At 52.6% G+C, this 18,536-nt stretch overlaps 1 protein-coding gene across 1 annotated transcript; it reads right to left on the reverse strand.

Annotated features, from left to right (window-relative positions):
* Positions 1 to 706: 706 nt before the first annotated feature.
* Positions 707 to 4,685, reverse strand: LOC111097511 (leucine-rich repeat extensin-like protein 5). The gene is made up of 6 exons (XM_038549490.1): positions 4,648 to 4,685; positions 3,649 to 3,750; positions 2,918 to 3,134; positions 2,001 to 2,119; positions 1,750 to 1,928; positions 707 to 1,657 (listed from the first exon to the last, which is right to left on the reverse strand). Exons 1-6 carry the CDS (start codon positions 4,683 to 4,685, stop codon positions 1,035 to 1,037), a joined length of 1,278 nt encoding a protein of 425 aa, XP_038405418.1. The 3' UTR covers positions 707 to 1,034.
* Positions 4,686 to 18,536: the final 13,851 nt, after the last annotated feature.

An 18,536-nucleotide genomic window follows, 5' to 3' on the forward strand; every position in this document is an offset into this window, starting at 1 on the left:
AGCTGCCCTCGCCTGAGCTGTCACTCTGTCCAACGGGGGGGAGGGGGTGACCTGGGCCCGCGGCAGGTTTCCTCACTGTGGCATGAGGGAAACAGTGTCCTTGCTCAGAAGAACCATGGCCTCGTGGGGGGGCGACGGTGATAGGATCACACGTCCTCTGGCACGCGTCGACTGACATGACTAAACCCACATGGGAAAACTGCTGAGGCTGAATCATTACACACGAAGGAAATGCCCGAGGAAGAGGGAGATCGGAACGGAATGGAAATGTTCCAGAAAGTATCCTAGAAATGAGTTTGAAGTCAGATTTTAAAGGTCACTTCCTCCCACCCACTTACCCAACTTGACCGATGCCCTCACTCTACCCAGGCCTGTGCTAAGTAAGGCCCAGGGAAGGTGATGCTGACTCACTCATTCATTCATTTATTCATACCACACCCGAAAGTTCAGGGTTTGCTCATGCAGAACACATAGCGAGAGCTTGCAGGGACGCGGGGAGACCTTCCAGGGCAGGGGCCTCGGGGCACAGAGGCTGTGAGTCAGGAGGTCTGCAGAATTATGAGCAGTTAAGGACATTGGAGTTCTCCCTTTACTTACAAAAACATTTGTTTTATTATTTTTTAAAAGATTTTATTTATTTATTCATGAGAGACACAGGCAGAGGGAGAAGCAAGCTCCTCACAAGGAGCCTGATGTGAGACTCGATCCCAGGACTCCAGGATCGCGACCTGAGCCAAATGCAGATGCTCAACCACCGAGCCATCCAGGTTCCCCCCCTTTTTTATTTTTAAATGATCCAAGGGTTTCAACAAGACTGACTTGAAGTGCTGGGCTGCAAACTGGAAGTTGCTGCACATTCTTACTCAGGTAAGCTCTTACTCAGGGCTACTGGTGGAGGAAATATTGTTGAAGAACGTCCTGTGTGTCTTGCACCGTGTTGGGTGAGTTGGACGAAGGCAGACGGGGACACGGTGCATGTCAGGCCATCAGCACCACCACCACCGTGGGGCCCACAGGCTTGTTGGCCACCTAGCTCAGGTCCCACCTGCCTCCCGCCCTCCACATCCACTGTACCCTGTGTGGCCAGGAAGTGCCGCCGAGCCTCCATCTCCGAGTGTGTGCGTGCATGTGAGAGAATGTACATGGAAGGGTTGTGTGGCGTGCTGGTGCTCGTGTGGGTGGGTGTGAGCCGGTGGGAGTGTGTCTGTGTGTCTCTGTGGTATGTGAGTGTGTGGGTGCATGTGAGCACATGTAGGCGGGAAGGGACTTTCTCGGGAAGCAAAGCGTGGGGACAGGCTGGGCCTGCGGCCCATGTTTGAAAGGCCATCGGGGGTTGCGCTGGGTGGGCCTGGCTGGAAACCCACGTCGGGAGTGCCTGAGATGGGCCGGAGGAGTGTGGCTGGGGACCCACAGGAGGAGAAGGGAGAGGGCACGAGGGAGGAAGGTGTTGGCGGGACCGCACCTGTTGTACGGGCAGAGACAGCAGCAGAGCCCACCTGTGTCCCCTGGCTGGGTGAGGGGCAGGTGGCAGGGGTGTCACCACAGTGAAAGCTGCAAGGTGGGTCGCTGGGTGCGAAGCCCGGGCCGGTCCAGGAGGCACTGGGGGATGCCAGCAGGGACAGGATGTGGCCCTGGGTCGGCACCACAGATGTGCTCCCTGTGGAAGTGGAGCGCTTGTGTCGCAGAGTGGCCAGGCCACCCAGAGCAGGGCACTGTTCAGGCGGGGACGGGGGCCGTGAGGCTGCTCACCTGCAGCCTGGACACCCGAGGTGGGGGGACCTCCAGCCGGTGGGGCCCTTGACAAGGGTGCGGGAAAGGACCCGGGAGGGAGGTGGCTGCATCTTCGGGGCCCGCTAGGGCGGCAGCACGGCCTGGAACGCACCTGCTCCTGGCCCAGCGCGTCTCTTCCAGGCTTTTTGCTTCTGTACCTGCAGATTATTCAGCCGGGTGAGGGGCCTTTCTGCAGCGCTTTGTTTTCTTAAAGAGCAGCTAATACAAACCTCAGTGGGTTTGTCACTCGGTGTTGCCTTCCCTCTGCTGTTTGTTTTCTCAGCAGACCCCTCCTGGCCCCCACCTCGAAGCTATCTCGTGGGCTGATCCACGCTGGTAATCCTGGGTTCTGGCATCAGAGCCGTTGCTATGGGGACCTGGGGATTCAGCATTCTGATGATGGGTTCGGTGGCGGCATGAATGCGAGCAGGGGTGGGGGGAGAGGGAGGGGAGGCGGAAATCTCTGGATCTCTGCAGGGAGGTGACGAGGAGGAAGTGGCAAGGGGGTGTCGTGGTTTCCCGGGCTGCTGTAATAAAGCACCACAAACTGGGGCGGTTAAAATAACAGACACTGATTCTCTGGCAGTTCTGGAGGCCAAATCAGGGTGTGGGCAGGGGTGGTTCTCTCCGGAGGCCCCGATTCTGTTCCCTGCCTCTCTCCTGGCGTCTGGTGGCGGCTGGCAGCCCTGCTGTGCCTTGGCCTGGGGACGCACCCCTCCAGTCTCTGCCTGGGTCCTCCCGAGGCCTTCTCCCCTGCGCGTCTCCCTGTGTCTGCCCCTCCCCTGCCTCCTGTAGGGACGCTCTTCACTGGAGGCCCCTGGGCGGCTCAGCGGTGGAACACCTGCCTTTGGCCCAGGGCATGATCCCGAGGTCCTGGGATCGAGTCCCGCGTCAGGCCCCCTGCATGGAGCCTGCATCTCCCTCTGCCTGTGTCTCTGCCTCTCTCTCTGTGTCTCTCACGAATAAACAAATAAAATCTTAAAAAAAAATTAAAAAGGACACTCTTCATTGGATCCGGGGCCTACTCTAAATCCGGGATGATTTTAACTACATCTGCAAAGTCCCCTTTTCCAATTAAGGTTGGCTTTATCGGTTCCAGGGGATTAGGATGTGGACACATCTCTTTGGAGATCACTGTTCACCCCACCAGGGTGGAGAACTCACACGGCAGTGCAGCTTTGCTGCCTCGAACCTGAGGTGCCGGCACCGGAACATTCAGATTTGGTGAGTGGTTCTGCTGGACATGTGCCTCTTTGCACCAGCGGATGAACCTGTTCTTCTCCCAGAGGGCAGACCCTTTGAGGTATCCCGACTGATGCAGAGACGCCGAGGTTGAGCTTCTGAAGCTCAGCATCACCCAGTCCCTGGGGAGGGGTGCAGCCATGGGTGTCAGCAGTCAACACTCCCAGCAACTGGGGCTGGGTGTGTCGGTCCCCGAGGGGAAGGGGGTCCGTGCCTACTGCAGCACCCAGCACGGGGCGGGGTGCACAGGTAGTCCCGGCAAATGCTCAGCGGTTGTCTTTTAAAAGGGGGTGGTCCCTTCTCCTTGCAACAGTTTCCTTCCTTGACCTCCCGGCCCCCAGGGGCCCTGCTTTCCCTCCCACTGCCCCCCCAACTGGCCTCCCCTCCTCATCACCCCTCACCTCTCAATGCAGGTGCACCTCAGGGCTCGGTCCTCCGGGGGCCCATCTCTGCCTATTATGCACACTCTTATCCATCTCATGCCTTTAAATACCATTTATAAGCTGAAGACTCTTAAATTTTTATCTCCAGCTTGGACCCCGCGCTGAACTCCAGGCTCATATATTCAACTGTCTCCTCGAAATCTCCGGTTATATATCTCATAGGCTGTGGGTGCCGCGAGAACTTTCCACTCACACCTTGGCTGGCAGGAGCGCCGTAGCTGACAGCCACTGGACCCTGCTCTGGGGTACCCCAAGGCCATGCACCCCATGGGCTCCTTCCAGCCAGTGATTACTCCTGGGGGACAGGCAGAGAGAGGGTACGGGGCAGGCCCATGCCTGTGGGATGGGGGCACCTCTGGTCGGAGATTTAGGCTCAAGGACCCCACCCTGGCCTGGCAAGAACATTCTCAGAACTGGGTGTGGCTGGAGGGTCTTCCTCCCCGGCTTCCTTCCCTCCCCATCTCCTCTGAAGGCCAGCGTCCCAGCCAAGGGCCCTCCCGGCCCCCTCCGACTCCCCGCCCCTCATCATCATGGGCCTTTCCCCCACCATCCTAAGCCTCTCCCACAGCCAGTCCTGTCCTGGCGTCTGTGCCCCGGGAGGATCCAAACCCACACCTTTGCAACTCAACTTTGGCTTGTCTTCAGTCAAGTCAACCAGCTCCCTCTTCCCCTTAAAAACAAAACAAAACAAAACAAAACAAAACAAAACAAAACAAAACACAAAACACTTCTCTCACGTCTTCAAACCTCTTCTCAATAAATGGCAATTCTAACTTTCCAGTTGCTCAGGTCAAAAAACCTTGGCGCCCTCCTAGAGGGTCCCATCTTTTCTCCCTTGTCCAATCCAGCACCAAATCCCGTGGGCTCCCCATGTCGGAGCCTATCCAGTGGGACCCACAGTGGGTCCCCTGCACCTGCCTACCTGGATCATCCCAAAGCTTCCCCAGCAAACCCTTGCCCCAAGCTCCTTGCTTCACTCTTGTCCTGCTCCCCTCTCGGGCAATTCGTAACAAGGGGCTGAGCTGTCCTGTCCAAATGTCAGAGTGCATCCTGGGGGGGCCACTAGGTCCCACGGAAAAGCCACAGTCCACACAGCGGACCACAGGGCTCCCCGGCCCCTCTCGCCGAGCTCTCCACCCCCTTATGCCAGCACAGCCTATTTGTGTTTCCTCAGGCCCATGCCCACCTTCACCTGCCCTCTAGGTCCTTCTGCACGTCCTCCCCCAACATGTGAACTCCTAGATCCTCTCATCTCACTCAGGTGCCACCTTCTCGGGCTTTCTCTGCCCGGTCCACACCACACATCCTGTTCTCCTGCCCGTGCAAACAGTAACGTATTTTTACTTTTTGTTTTAAATATTTAAAAAATATATTTATTTATTCATGAGAGACACAGACAGAGGGAGACGCAGGCTCCCTGCGGGGAGCCCGATCTGAGACTCGATCCCTGGACCCAGGATTATGCCCTGAGCCGAAGGTGGATGCTCATCCACTGAGCCACCCAGGTGCCCATATTTTTAGTTTAAATTTGCTTGTTGGGTCTGATTCCTGCCCCGAGAAGGGAGGCTCCATGGACTAGGTCCTTTCTCTCTCTATCCTGGGTCTGCAGGGTGCGTGGGGCACAGCAGGTGCTCCGCAGAGACTTGTTAAGGGAATAAAGAGTGAACTCACTAAGGCACCTGACCCATAACAGTATTTGATAAATATTGGCTTCCTAAAATTGAGTTTGCTTTTATTTCATAAAATTCAAGCGACTGTAGAGCAGAAACAAGAATTACCTATAATCCCACTGTTTTGATACCCCCTATTGACATTTTAAAAAAGATAAAAATAATATATGCACAGTTGGAAAATCCTATTAGGTATCACAAGGCATAGAATGAAAAGAAAGAGCCTTCCTCTTAGACCTCCCACACCACCCCCGGCAACCCCGCAGGGCCGTTGTTTCCTTGGGCTGAGAAGGGTCCCATCCACAGGGGCGGTAGGTATGGCTGGGGAAGGGGCCAGAGACCCTGGGAAGCACTCGGAGCAGCAGGGAGCTAGACTACAGAGGGGTGCGTGTTTGTTCGAACCTTAGCGCCCCCCCCCCCCCCCCCCCCCCCCACCCCGCCAGCACAGACATAAACTGAGATTTTATAGTGTCCTAGATTTGGGAGAAAATCCCCCTGGGCAGGTTCTGCAAAGTCCAAATCTCCAACCCCTCTCTCTCCATCCCTCACTACACCCCAGCTACTGTGGCCTCCTTCCCATGGGCTTTCCCGCCTCAGGGCCTTGGCACATGCTATTCTTTGCCTGGAAAGACCTCTTTCTCCCCATCACGTGCCAGCTCCCACTCATCCTTCTGGTCTCCGCTTACATCAGCAGTTCTTACATTTACGGAAGCACCAGACTCACCTGGAGAGCTTAAGTAACAGCCTTGTCGCCAGGGTTTCTGATTCAGTAATTCTGGGATGGCCTGAGAATGTGCATTTCTTTTTTTCTTTTTTTTTCTTTTTAAATTTTATTTATTTATTCATGAGAGACACAGAGGGAGAGGTAGGCTCTCTCGGGGAGCCCGATGGGGGACTCGATCCTGGGACTCCAGGATCATGCCTTGAGCCAAAGGCAGAGACTCAACCACTGAGCCACCCAGGCATCCCAAAATGTACATTTCTAACAAGTTCCCCACTGCTGCTGCTGAGGGGACCCTACTTTGAGAACCACTGGGTTAAATGGTGCTTTTTTTTTTTTTTTAAGACACTGGCGCCACAGGCCTCCCTCCCCCACCTTTCTAAATTAGGTCTTCTTGTAGCACCATGTGCATTTTCTTCACACCACTTATCACAAATTTTTAATTATATGTTGATTTGTGTTTAATGAAGTTCTTCTCATCTAGACTGCGTCAGACTGAGGATCTGGGCTACACTCCTCCATCCTTTCTCGTATTAAAACAAGAAGGACCCATAAACAGATATCGTATCCGGTTAGTCTCACTTGCCTCTAGAAGGGAGGACTTTAATATTTATTGGACACTATTCATTGCACCATAATAGAGACTTTCGGAGTAATAGTGACCAACAGTGACCACCTTTTATTGAGCACCTACTCTGTGCCAGGCGATGCACTTGGAAAGGGTTTCTGCTTGTTTTGTTAATTTATACCCCCCCCCCCCCCCCCCCGTGATGCTTAACACATAAAAGAAGTAATGAGTGAAAATAGACAAGTGCCCAGCATGGGACCTTTTCTCCTTTCCTGGAGGATGAGGAGATGGTCATCCTGGGACTGAGTTTATAGCCCTTTCTCCTACCTGGGGGTGTCTGCAAGGGGTTAGGAGGCTGGGATCCTTTGGGGTCTCCAACCTGGTCCCACTTGCCCGGGAAGGTGGACAAGGCTCCTGGGAGCACAGAGGAGCGTCTCCAGGCGCCCTGCAGAGGCAGCGGAGAAAGACAGCCTTCCTTCCACTGCCTTTCATACAACAAAATAATAATAATGAGAGATGGGGCGGGGGCGGGGGGAGCCCATGGACTGGTTCATTTCCATTACATGCAAAGCAGAAAATAAGAAGATCAAAGCAAGGCCAAAAAGAAGGAGACAGGAAAATAAAAGGAGGGGGACCCCGAGGCGGGAATGGAGGAGGTGAGGAAAGAAAATGCAGGAGGGGAGTATCCACCTCGGAAATTGGCTCTCCCCTTCCTAGGTGTCCATGGGCTACCTGCCAAATCAATTGATTACATCTGTAGGCAGAGTTGCCTTTTTATTTCACACCAATTTTCACGGGCAGCGTAAGATAAAAATGGAAGAGACGGAGTGAATGGGAAAAGATGATTGAATGTTGATGTGAAAGGAAAGTACTGGGAAGAGGGTGACCGGACACGCGGCTGCGGGAGGGGTGGCTGGCGAGGGCCGTCTGCACCATGGGGGTCTCCAGCCCCTTCCTTCTTTTCTTGTCTTTCTCACCTGTTATAGTTTTTGAAAACTCCATTTCCAATCCCAGAGGCCTATGGGTTGCTGTGCCCCTAGGCAGAGGGGGCCGGTGCACTCCCTGGGGCCCCAAGGAGGCACTGCTCTGCCGCCCTGCTTCGTAGATTCCTTCCCCCCCCACTCCCAAAATCGAGGGGCTGCCTGAACTTGACCCGGTCTCTTCTGCTCCTGGAGCCTCAGTTCCCCCACCTGGGGCACAGCGATAATCACTTGCTTGGCTGTGGTGCTGGGGAGCGCTAGCACGTGAGAAGTTTGAGGTGTGCTTTGCAAAAGGAAGGGCTACAAGCAGCGTTTATAATCTGAGCAAATAAAGATCGGATACTGCACCATCAGGGAATAATGGGCCCTTACTAGTACATCCTGTAGCCGGCTGGCCTGGGTGGGCCCCCCGGGGGCCCAGCTCCCTGCCGTTCCCCTAAAAGTATCCTACACCCAGCTGGACATCTGGTCTTCAAAGGCCGGATGGCCAGGCTGTTGGGGGGGGCTGTGTCCCAGAAATCCCTTGCTCTGAGGCTACTCACCAGGGGTGTTGGGGGAGTAGGGCCCTATCAGAGAGCCCTCCAAAAAAAAAAAAAAAAAAAAGTGCAGCCCGGGTGGCTCAGTGGTTTAGCGCCATCTTCAGCCCAGGGCCTGATCCTGGAGACCCAGGTTCGAGTCCCACGTCAGGCTCCCTGCAGGGAACCTGCTTCTCCCTCTGTCTGTCTGTCTGTCTTTGTTTCAATGAATAAATAAACAAAATCTTAAAAAGAAAAAAGAAAACCCTCCAAATCTGAAACAGTGTTCCCCAAGGATCAGAGGCAAAAGGGGAACCAGGATACGATCCCTCCCAGCTTTTCCTTCCCCACCCCAGCTCCATGGGGAACACAGCCACCTGTGCGGGTGTAAGCAGAGTCCAAGCTGGGAGCAGAGGGTGGGATGGTGGCTGTACCATCTCCGGGAAGGGGGCCGACATTCAGTGCCAGGCCCCCGAAGTGGCTCTGCCCCAAGACCCTGAGGCCCCGTTGCAGGAAGGGCAGAGCAGGGTGCCGCCACCACCTACACTGCCGCCGCTTACTTGCGCCCGCCGGACCTGGCCTGTCAGCACGGTGGGCAGTGTCCTGGGATGCTGAGGGCCGTGGGTGTTTGAAGAAGGTCACAGAGGTGGGGAGGCACCCAGATGCGTGCTGTCCGTCCAGGGGTCCGAAGCTTCTCGGGACAGGGGCCTCGGCATCCGTGGGGGCTCCTTACAATCACCATGCAGAAAGCCAGTGCTGAGAAGTTCCTTATCAAAGGACCCACCCAGCACCCCCATTTTGCAGAAGAGAAGAAAAAGGCCTAGAAAGGGTCGCATCACAGCATGTGTAGGGAGTGGATTAGAGGCAAGGGGGAGGCTAGACTCTGGGTTTGCCCACTCCCGTTCTGGGGCTTTCCCTGTGCGTGTTTGGAGGCGTGGGAGCTACGCTCGGGGTTACGTTTCGGGGAAGCAAGTCAAATGCAGAGGCCCGTATTCGCAGGCCGAGTTGAGCGTGGTTCGTAGGACGAGAGGGAAAAGGGACAATTAGCTCTGCCTCATAAACTGAGTATAACGTGCCAGGGGGATGAGAGTGGGGAGTTTTGTGCAACACGGGTGGGGCTGCGGCCTGTGTTTCTGCGCGGGGTGCTCACGCACCTGCTGTGAGAGGGGCGCACAGCCCGTGGCTGGTCAGCTCTCCCCGGCCACAGCCCACCCTCCCTGGGGGTGAGGCCAGGATGGGGTCTGCTTAACACTCGGTCCCTCCCGACCTCTGCACAGCTGGTGCCCGGGAGAAGGGTCCTGTGACGGGAAGGCGGGCAAATATGGGGCGCATCTCCCAGGCGTCCCTGGATGTTGCACTTTTTCCTGGTCTCCTTCAAAGCCCCCATGACAATGTCCCTGGGGTGGGAGTGGAGCAGAGGGGTCATAGCTTTTCACCTGACGTCTTGGTTCAGAGGCTAGTCCCCAGCAAACAGATAGGAAGGGAAATTGAGGTAGCAATCCTATTCTCACTGATCGGCGAGTGTTACTGACCGTGGCAGACCCTGACGGTGGCCTGTCCCCCTGGAGGCCACCCCAGCCATGGTGGACAGGTCACAGGAAGGCGGCTGAAGGGCTGGAGAGCCTTCTGCTTCCACTGCTGGAAGCTGGCTTTGTGGAAGAGAGCTCAGTACCCCAAGTCAGGTGCAAGTGCTGGAACTTAAATCCCTAAGCGAGGCTCTCAGCCCAGAGGGACGGGAGCTGATGGAGAAACACAGTTCGCTCTTCTGCTCTGCACCCTCCCAGAGGCCCCCAGATGGCTGAGCCCCCGGCTGCCCACAGCAGGGATCTGCTCACTCATGAGCACCCCCTTAACTAGCTTTCCTCCCTCTCCCCTCACCTCTGCGCACTCTCCGCGTGCTTCCGGGACCACCTCTCCCAAAGAAACCACTTGCGCTCCAATCTTTGCCCAAAGTTCTGCTTTTGGAACTCATGCCAAGACACCGAGACCCCGAGCTCCCAGGCATGGGCTGTCCTGGCCGTGTGGCATTAGACACGTCCTGTAACTTCTGGGAGCCCCTGTTTTCAAACGTATAAAATGAAGGGTCAATGCTCTATGGCTCCTTGGGAGTTTGTTTCTTAATCATTAAGAAATTAAATTCATTCAAGACTGCCACGGGGCAAAAATGTAGGCTGTGTGCTCTGGATTGCAAGATTAAAGATCGATACAGTGTTGTACAGAAGCAAGTGTTAAACCGGGTGACAAATTTTAACTAGAGCTCGGGATCAGAAGAAGGGAGGATGTAGTCAGAGAAGGCTTCCTGGGAGAGGGGGGCTTTTGAGCGAGTCCATAAAGGCAGAGGTGGGTGGTGGGTGGTGGTTAGGGTGGATCCAGGTAGTTTGAGGCCCACAGCGGGGGAGCAGAGCATGGAAAGGGGCCTCCAGAACCACAGTCCGAGGGTGCAGGCTCTGGCAGGTCCAGTGTTATGGGCTCTATGTTTGTGTCCCAGTGAAATCCACACGTTGAAGACCCGACACCCAGCCTGATGGTATTTGGAGGTGGGGCCTTTGGAGGTAGTTAGGTGTAGATGGTCATGAGGGTAGGGTCCCCACGATGGGATTGGTGCCCTTGTGAGGAGAGGACACGGCGGGAAGGCAGGTGCCTGCCAGCCAGGAGGGGGGCCCTCACCAGGAGCAGAATCTGCCCACCGTTGATCTTGCACGTCCCGGCCTCCAGAGCTCGGAGAAATAAATGTCTGTGCTTAAAGCCCCATCTGTGGTATTTTGTTACAGCAGCCCGCGCTGACTGAGGCACATGTAGCAGGGCTTTTCCAATCCTGCATGAGCAGCACCGGACCACAGGCTACTACGTGCATTGCTGTCTGGTAGGTGTTGGGATTGTGTGGATGTTTCTGTTTTGATGACTATCCATCAATTTCTGGAAAGTCAGGAGATTGGAACCTATGGATAATTTAACTACAAAGACACTATCCATCCACTTCCCTTCCCATGTCGGCCCAGCTCACTCTAGCCCATCCCGTCCCACCTGTGTATGAAGGGACTTGTGGCACAGAAGGGGACTCTGGAGACCAGTCCCCTTGGCACAGCCGGCTGGTGCCGGTGGAGGGGAGCTGCCACTGAGACTCCCGTCACAAGAACCTCAGAGGTGGGAGATCCTGGACCTAAAGACACGAATGGTCTAAGAGGCTCTGATTATGGAAGCAATGTAGACACTCCTGTTTCTAGAAGGCCATTTCTGGTCTCTCCTGGGTCACTGAGCCAGGACTGTCTGGGCAAACAGCTCTGGCCGAGCTTGTAGGCTGGAGGTCAGTCCCACTGGAGCCGTGGTCAGTTCTACTTGGGACTCTCAGGACCACCTTGAGCTGGACTATCTCCCGTTTGTCATGACTGTGGCTTCCCGGCCGCTCTGAGAGGCAGGGGAGTGATGAGGACAAGCACCTGGTTCGGTGGGCATGCTGCCTTCCAGCTGTGGGACCCGGGAAGCCTTCTTAACAGGGCTCTGCTTGTCCGCCTGTGCCGTGGGGCTGAGAAGAGCATCCGTCTCGTGGGCTTGCTGTGGTGACAGAAGAGCCACGTGTGTGAAGTCCTTAGGGTAGCACCTGGTACTCAGCGAGTGCAAACAGTTGTTAGCTGTTACCCCACCAGCCATCTATTCTTATAGGAAACGGGGCATCTGGCATTCTGGGTGGGAGTCCCCAGGCTCTGGGGAGATTTTCAGACTCAGAGTGAGGGGTCAGAGGCCGCTGCTTGAGGACAGGCCCAGTGCACACATGCTGGCAGTGCACCTTCTAGAAGGCCTGTCAGAGATTGGTGACCCTCTGAGGCCTGAACTGCTGACCTAACTCTCAGCAGGCCAGCTTTGGCCCTTGCTCACCGAGCTGAGTCCTGTCTTTTTTTTTTTTTTCTTCTTCAAGATTTTATTTATTTATGGGGGTGGGGGGGCAGAGACACAGGCAGAGGGAGAAGCAGGCCTCATGCAGGAGCCTGATGTGGGACTCAATCCCGGGACTCCAGGATCACACCCTGGGCCAAAGGCAGGCGCTAAACCGCTGAGCCACCCAGGGATCCCCTGGGTCCTGTCTTACACTAGGTTTAGGATAGGACCTGCATGATTCTGGAGCCCTAATGGGGCCAGGGAGGTTTAACGATTGCTGTCCAGCCAGCGCCCTCACCAGCCCTCCCCTCTCTCCCCCTTTCCCCCTTTCTCTGTGTGTGTTCCCACAGAGGAGGCCGAGCTGTGAGGTCTAATACCGCCTGGTTAATGGCTTATAGATCGTTGGCACATCGGGCCCAATAGAAGTGCCTGTTAAGCTTGGCATTGAGGGCCTGAGTCAAATGGCCCGAGACAGATTTGTGGCTATCTTCCAGGCGACGCCGGGAATGTGCTCCCCGACAGGACTCCAGACTCCCACCCAGCGGGAAAACCCAGAGCAATGGAGGGAGCGTTCCAGGGAGGCCACAGAGCCCTGGGGCTGCTGCAGAGCTCTGTGGTCTCCCCTAGGGGTGTAGGAACCCCTCAGAAGTCAGGATGGAATTGCCTGAGTGGACACTGGGGTCTCAGCAAAGGACAGATGTCCACATTTGCCTAGAAACAAGTCCAGGAAGACTGACTAATTAGCACTAATTTGGAAAGAGGCAAGAATGACCTAGTAATGAATAATAAATTCTGAATTATGCTTTAAAACATAGTTTTACCACTCTCAAGTAAATGGGCTGCAACAGATTCCTCTAGAAAACATCCAGGGTGTATGAGGATGTGTGCGTGTGTCTGCGTGTCTGTATGTGTGTGTGTGCATGTGTGTGACGGAGAGATAGAGAGAGAGAGAGCACTAAGAACTCATTCTTGTCCTGAAGGAATTCCCAATATGCCCTCGAAAGGGTGATACACAATTGTATTACTTGGCATTTAGTAAAATTAAATTAACAAAATGGCGAGATGAAGGTTCTTGGGGACCTACTGGAATGAGCAGATGAATGATGTGTAATTGCCCATCATGTGTGTGTGTGCAAGCTGGCATTTTTGCCGGGCTGGTGTGCAGCTTGCTGTTTTCCGTGGGTTAAACACCTCCAGTGCGCTGTGCCTCATGCTTTCCTCTGTTGCTTTGCCATCCCATCTCCTCACCTGAGCAGGTGCGTTTCCAGCCCAGCAAGTCTGCTCAGCTTGGCTGCAAATCTGTTTGTTCATCAGGGGACAGAGTGCAAATGGGCTCTTGGCCAAATATGTTTGGGGGCCCTGGACTATAAATCTACTCCTTGTCATCAGAGTCTGGGTTCTCCCAACTTAGAGAAAATTGCTAAAAGCATAGGGACAGGCTCAGTGTCTTGTACGTTTTCAGAGCTGGGGTCCTCCCCTCTCTTGGGCCCTTTAAGAAGTTCCTGGCATTCAGCTCCAAGGAGGACATTTGGCATTTCCCTCTCCTTGGCTGGCAAATTGTAAATTTGGATATGAGCAGAAAATATAGTGACATCAAGGTTATTTGGTCCCGAGCTGAGAAGATGGATAGCCCTCAGCAATCCAGCGTTTCCCCATCTCCTCTTGGTTTCCCCTCTCTCCACTTCTCTTTCTTTTAGCCTTTTTTTTTTTTTTTTTAAGAAAACATTTTTAGAGACTTTAATAACTGTGGAAGGATGCTGTAAGGCGGGCAGGGAAATCTATCATTTTTATTCGGTTGTGCGCGATAAAATGTAAGTTTGGGCAATAAATCTTCTTACCTTGAGGGGAAAGAACAGCATGCCTGGCCATTAACACAACTCTCATTTTGGAGATTTTAATGAATGAACGAAGCCAGGATCTGGGTAATTGATAACGATGGTTCCACCTCCTTGGTGGGGACTCTGGGTTCCAGACTCAGGCTCTGGCTGGGGACCAGGCTTCCCTCTTTCCTCCAATTTAGGCAACTGCTGATTCCTGATCTCTTTCTCCCTCTGCTGGTATTGACCATCCTATGATTTCTAATCAATGACTCGCCCAATACATATAAAGCACCCATTGTGTGCAAGACACCATGCTTAGCACCAAGTAAGGTGTAAATGAGTATATCAGAGTCCTGGGCAAGTTGTCCCTAAGAAAGGCTCCCTACCAGGATCTGGGGGAGAGGGAGGGGGTGTTAGGGAGGGGCAATGAGTGATGGTGGATGCTGGGGGAGGGGTATTTGGCTATGTGGCTCAGAGAAGGTTACTGGGGAGGAAAGGAATTAGAATTCTTGTACTTTCTCTGGAGTTTTAGGTAGTGTCTTGGGGTCTGGTTTGAAGCCAAAGCCTGATCCTTACTAATGGGAATTTGGTGGGGAGAGAGAACTCTCTCAGAGCCTAAGTCATCCTCTACTCCCAACTTTTCCACTGACCTTAAGAATTTTTTTTGTGGGCTCTTTCTCCCCAGCACCAACTCACTAGATGCCTTTCCACCTCGCTGGCCACAGTGCCCTGGGAACATGTCAGTGGATGAGGCACGGGTCTTGGTATTGGCTATGGGATGCAATTTTGGGTGCCAGATATGTTAACAATATTCTTTTGGTCTTTGCTCCCAGTATCCTAAAAGGAAAGGTAGGGATGCTGCCTCAGTCAGCTCAAGCTGCCATAGCAAGATACCAGGGGCTTGAACCACAGATATTTATTTCTCACAGTCCTGGAGGCTGGCAAGTCCAAAATCAAGAAGCCAGTATAGTTGGTTGCTGGTAAAGGCTCCCCTCCTGGCTTTCAGACACCTGCCTTCTTGCTGTGTCCTTACATTGCAGAGAGAGAAAGGGCTCTGATCTCTCCTCCTCTTCTCATAAGGAAACCCATCATGAGGACCCCATAGTTAGGACTAGCAAAACCTAATTACCTCCCCAAGGCTCAGCTCCAAATACCATCACACTGGGGGTTAGGGCTTCAACATCTGAATTTGGTGGTGGTGGTGGTGGTGGTGGTGGTGGGGTGCACACACATTCAGCCCACATGGATGCTGTGGTGTCAGGCTCTAGTTTCTGCTCTGTTGTGGGTAGGTCAGTGGCTGGGAGTCTAGAAAGTGGACAGGACGGGGAGACACCTCATCTGCTGGGCAGGGAATGTCTACTCCCTGCTACTGTCACACCAAGATTGTGGCCAGAGCTCAGGAGGATTTAGGCATTACTACCCCTGCACCCATAATCCGGGGCACCTTCCTCAAGTCCTTAGCTTTTCATCAGCTACCCTCCTCTCTGGACCCCCCCTAGCATGGGCACTTCCAGCCCTTTTTCTCTCCCTGTGGCTCACCAGTGCTCTGGACTTGGCCAGCAATAAGTGTCTTCAACATCCTTGATGCACATATGGTTCTGTAAACAAAGACAGGGCATCCAATTACCCTGGAATTAACCTGTTTCTGTCTGTGGATCAGACTTGTGCTGTTTGCCCTGGGCATCACCCCCGATGGATGTGAATTTTCTCCTTCAAGCCCCAGCATGATTCACGAGTAAGTGAGTGGGGAAGGCTTCGTTCCCCTAGGGCTGTGCGCACAATCCCGTTTACCCCTCTATGTGGTTGATATCATGACTCCTGTTCTAAAGATCAGGAAACTGGGGCTGAGGGACGCCTGGGTGGCTCAGTGGTTGAGTGACCCTGCCTTTGGCTCTGGGCATGGTCCTGGAGTCCCAGGATCGAGTCCCACATCAGGCTTCTGCATGGAACCTGCTTCTCCTTCTGCCTGTGTCTCTGACTCTCTCTGTGTGTCTCTCATGAATAAATAAATAAATAATTTTTAAAAATAAAGGAAGCTGGGACTGGGAACAATTTATAAGTGGTAGAGCCAGAATTTGAGGCCAGGTCCTCTGTTCCAAGAGCCTGAACCCTTCCTAATATATTGGGATGGCTCCTGTGCAGGGACCTAGCTTTGGCTGGTGCCCCCAATTCAGAATTGCCCTCAAACAGAAAACATGAGAGAATAGAAGAGGCCAATTACGTTTAGATGGAAATGAGGGCATCATCCAGCTCTGCCTAAGGTTGGATTGGTGGGTCGAATCTGACACCTTGAAAAAGATGGCGGCTGATGGAACTCTTCAGATTGACATAAGCTTTTAAAGGTTGTGCATCATACATGAGTCCAAGGCTTTAGGGCCGAAGCGTAACACATGAATATTTTGGTGACTCGGAAATTCCCCTGTGGAAACAAAGTGAATATCCCTTGCTAGAGATTCAGGTGAATAAATTACAGCACATATACACACTATTGCAAACGATTAATTCGAGCTACAACAGAGGATTTAGAATTTCCCCAAGGTACGTACGGTTGAATAAGAAAAGCGAGACATGAGATACCGAATGTCATCTAATACAATAAAACAAACAACGACGATAAGGCTCCCTGTGCTTGTATAATAAGTATATACATGTGGATGATGTGCACAAAAATCATATACATAGGGATCCCTGGGTGGCGCAGCGGTTTGGTGCCTGCCTTTGGCCCAGGGCGCGATCCTGGAGACCCGGGATCGAATCCCACGTCGGGCTCCCGGTGCATGGAGCCTGCTTCTCTCTCTGCCTCTCTCTCTCTCTCTCTCTCTCTGTGACTATCATAAATAAATAAAAATTAAAAAAAATCATATACATAGATGCATGTATGTATAGGGTAGTGTACGTGATGATGAAGGGAAATATGGAAGGACCCCTCCGGGGATATTAGCATGGATCTCCAATGGTTATATGGATAAAGGAGAGAGAGACTGAAAGGAAAATCACATTAACAAGGCAGAGAGAGAGAAAATAAAAACAGACTGCACACACACACACACACACACACACACACACCTATGCATATGACAAACCTTTAAACCTTTACATAAAGGAAAATGCACTCAGATAAATACGTGCAGGAAAATTTTTCAACGTTTTTTTTCCCTAGAGCAAAAGGATTGTTACCATCCAGATCTGGGTGAAGAAACGAGAGAGGGGAGGGCCCAGAGGGTGTCTTAGGGCACTGTGCAGAGGCCATGGGACAGAGAGGGCCACGTCACAGGCTCTCCTCTGGCAGTATAATGGGAAGGGCTGGTTTATTACCCCTTGGCTTTAAAGCTAGCAGAAGGAGCTGTGTGATGTGGAGTCTTCTCGAGCTGCTGCCTCGGAGGCCCCGCCTGGGTCAAGGCTAAGTAGAACTTTAGGAGGGTGACACCTGCTACCACTAGGAAAACCATAATACTTATCATTTAAGCAGGCATCCTTTTGAGAGTGAAGGGAGAACTATTAATAATGATATCAAACAGGTACAAAGCAGGCCTGTCCCTGGCAAAGCTCGAGGCAAGGCCATACTAGCCACAGCCCCTAAGTAGGGGAGCTTGGGGCCAGGGCAAGAGGTCTATATAGTAAATTCATTATCTTCTCCATGAAGGTGTTCATATATCTAGAGCTTGTACGTGTTACTGGAGTCTACCAAGATCGAAATGATGCGTGATTATGGTACTGTTCCGGGAAGACACGGGGCTCTTGCTTCAAGGTCAGAGACACACGGTGAGGGCAAGGGAGACTTATGATGGCCACAGGCCCTGCTTGACCAAACACCAAAGCCCTGGGCTGAGTGAGTCTGGGATATCTTCCCATGGGTCTGTGTGGTTGACCTGGCCTTCAGAAGATGGAAAAAATGATCAAGTTATGCTGCTAGAGGACTTTGTACCTGAAGTGTCCAGCATCATCAGCTTGGAATATAAAATTAGTTTATGCCTAATATCTACATTAAGTGACTGACCCTCTATCCAGCTATCTCAACAAGGTCTTATTCCTTTCCCAGGGCCCTTCTTCAAGCACCCTGGGTGCCTTATTTAATTCATGGTGCCTACATAAAAACTGGCGCCTGGACCAGGGGAGGGAGAAATGGAAGGGAGGGGAAAAATTATGTTTCCAAAACATCTACTGATCTGAGATGCCATGATCAAGGGCTACATGATGCACTTTCCTTGGTTACAGAAGGGAGGCTACTTGAAACAGCATAGAGAATCAGACTAAGACAAAAGGAAGCAGAGTCCAGAGGTAGAGCTGAGGGAAAGACCCGGATGATTCTGTTCAAGCCCCTAGATCTAGTCATGCCTGAAGTCCACCCCTCAGTGCTCCAGGATGAGTAATCACTCCCTAAATTGCTCATGTTCCCATCCTGAGAACCTGTCAGTATGTTATCTTATGTGGCAAAAGGGACATTACAGATATGCTTAGGTTGAGAGTCTTGAGATGGGAAAATCATCCTGGCTTCCCCAGGTGGGTTCAGTCAAATCACAAGGGGTCTTTATAAAAGGGAGGCAGGAGGGTCAGAGTCGGAGGAGATATAATGGCAGAGGCAGCAGTTGAATTTATGCTGTTGCAGGAAGGGGGCCATGGGCCAAGGAATGTAGGCATTCTCTAGAAGCTAAAAAAAAAAAAAAGGTGAGGAATGAATTCTTTCCCAGAGCTTCTAGAAAGAGCAAAGCCTTGCTGGCATCTGGATTTCACCATGTAAACTCAATTTCAGACTTCTGAGCTACCTTCAGAACTGTAATACAACAAATTTGTGTTGTTTTAAGCCACTAGATCTGTGGTCATTTGTTACAGCACCGGTAGAAAATGAATATTTTTTTTAAGATTTTTTAAAAACTTATTTATTCATGAGAGACCCACACAGAGAGGCAGAGACACAGGCAGAGGGAGAAGCAGGC

This window comes from Canis lupus, chromosome 9, assembly GCF_011100685.1.
Source record: "Canis lupus familiaris isolate Mischka breed German Shepherd chromosome 9, alternate assembly UU_Cfam_GSD_1.0, whole genome shotgun sequence".
In the NCBI taxonomy this organism is placed as follows: Eukaryota; Metazoa; Chordata; class Mammalia; order Carnivora; family Canidae; genus Canis; species Canis lupus.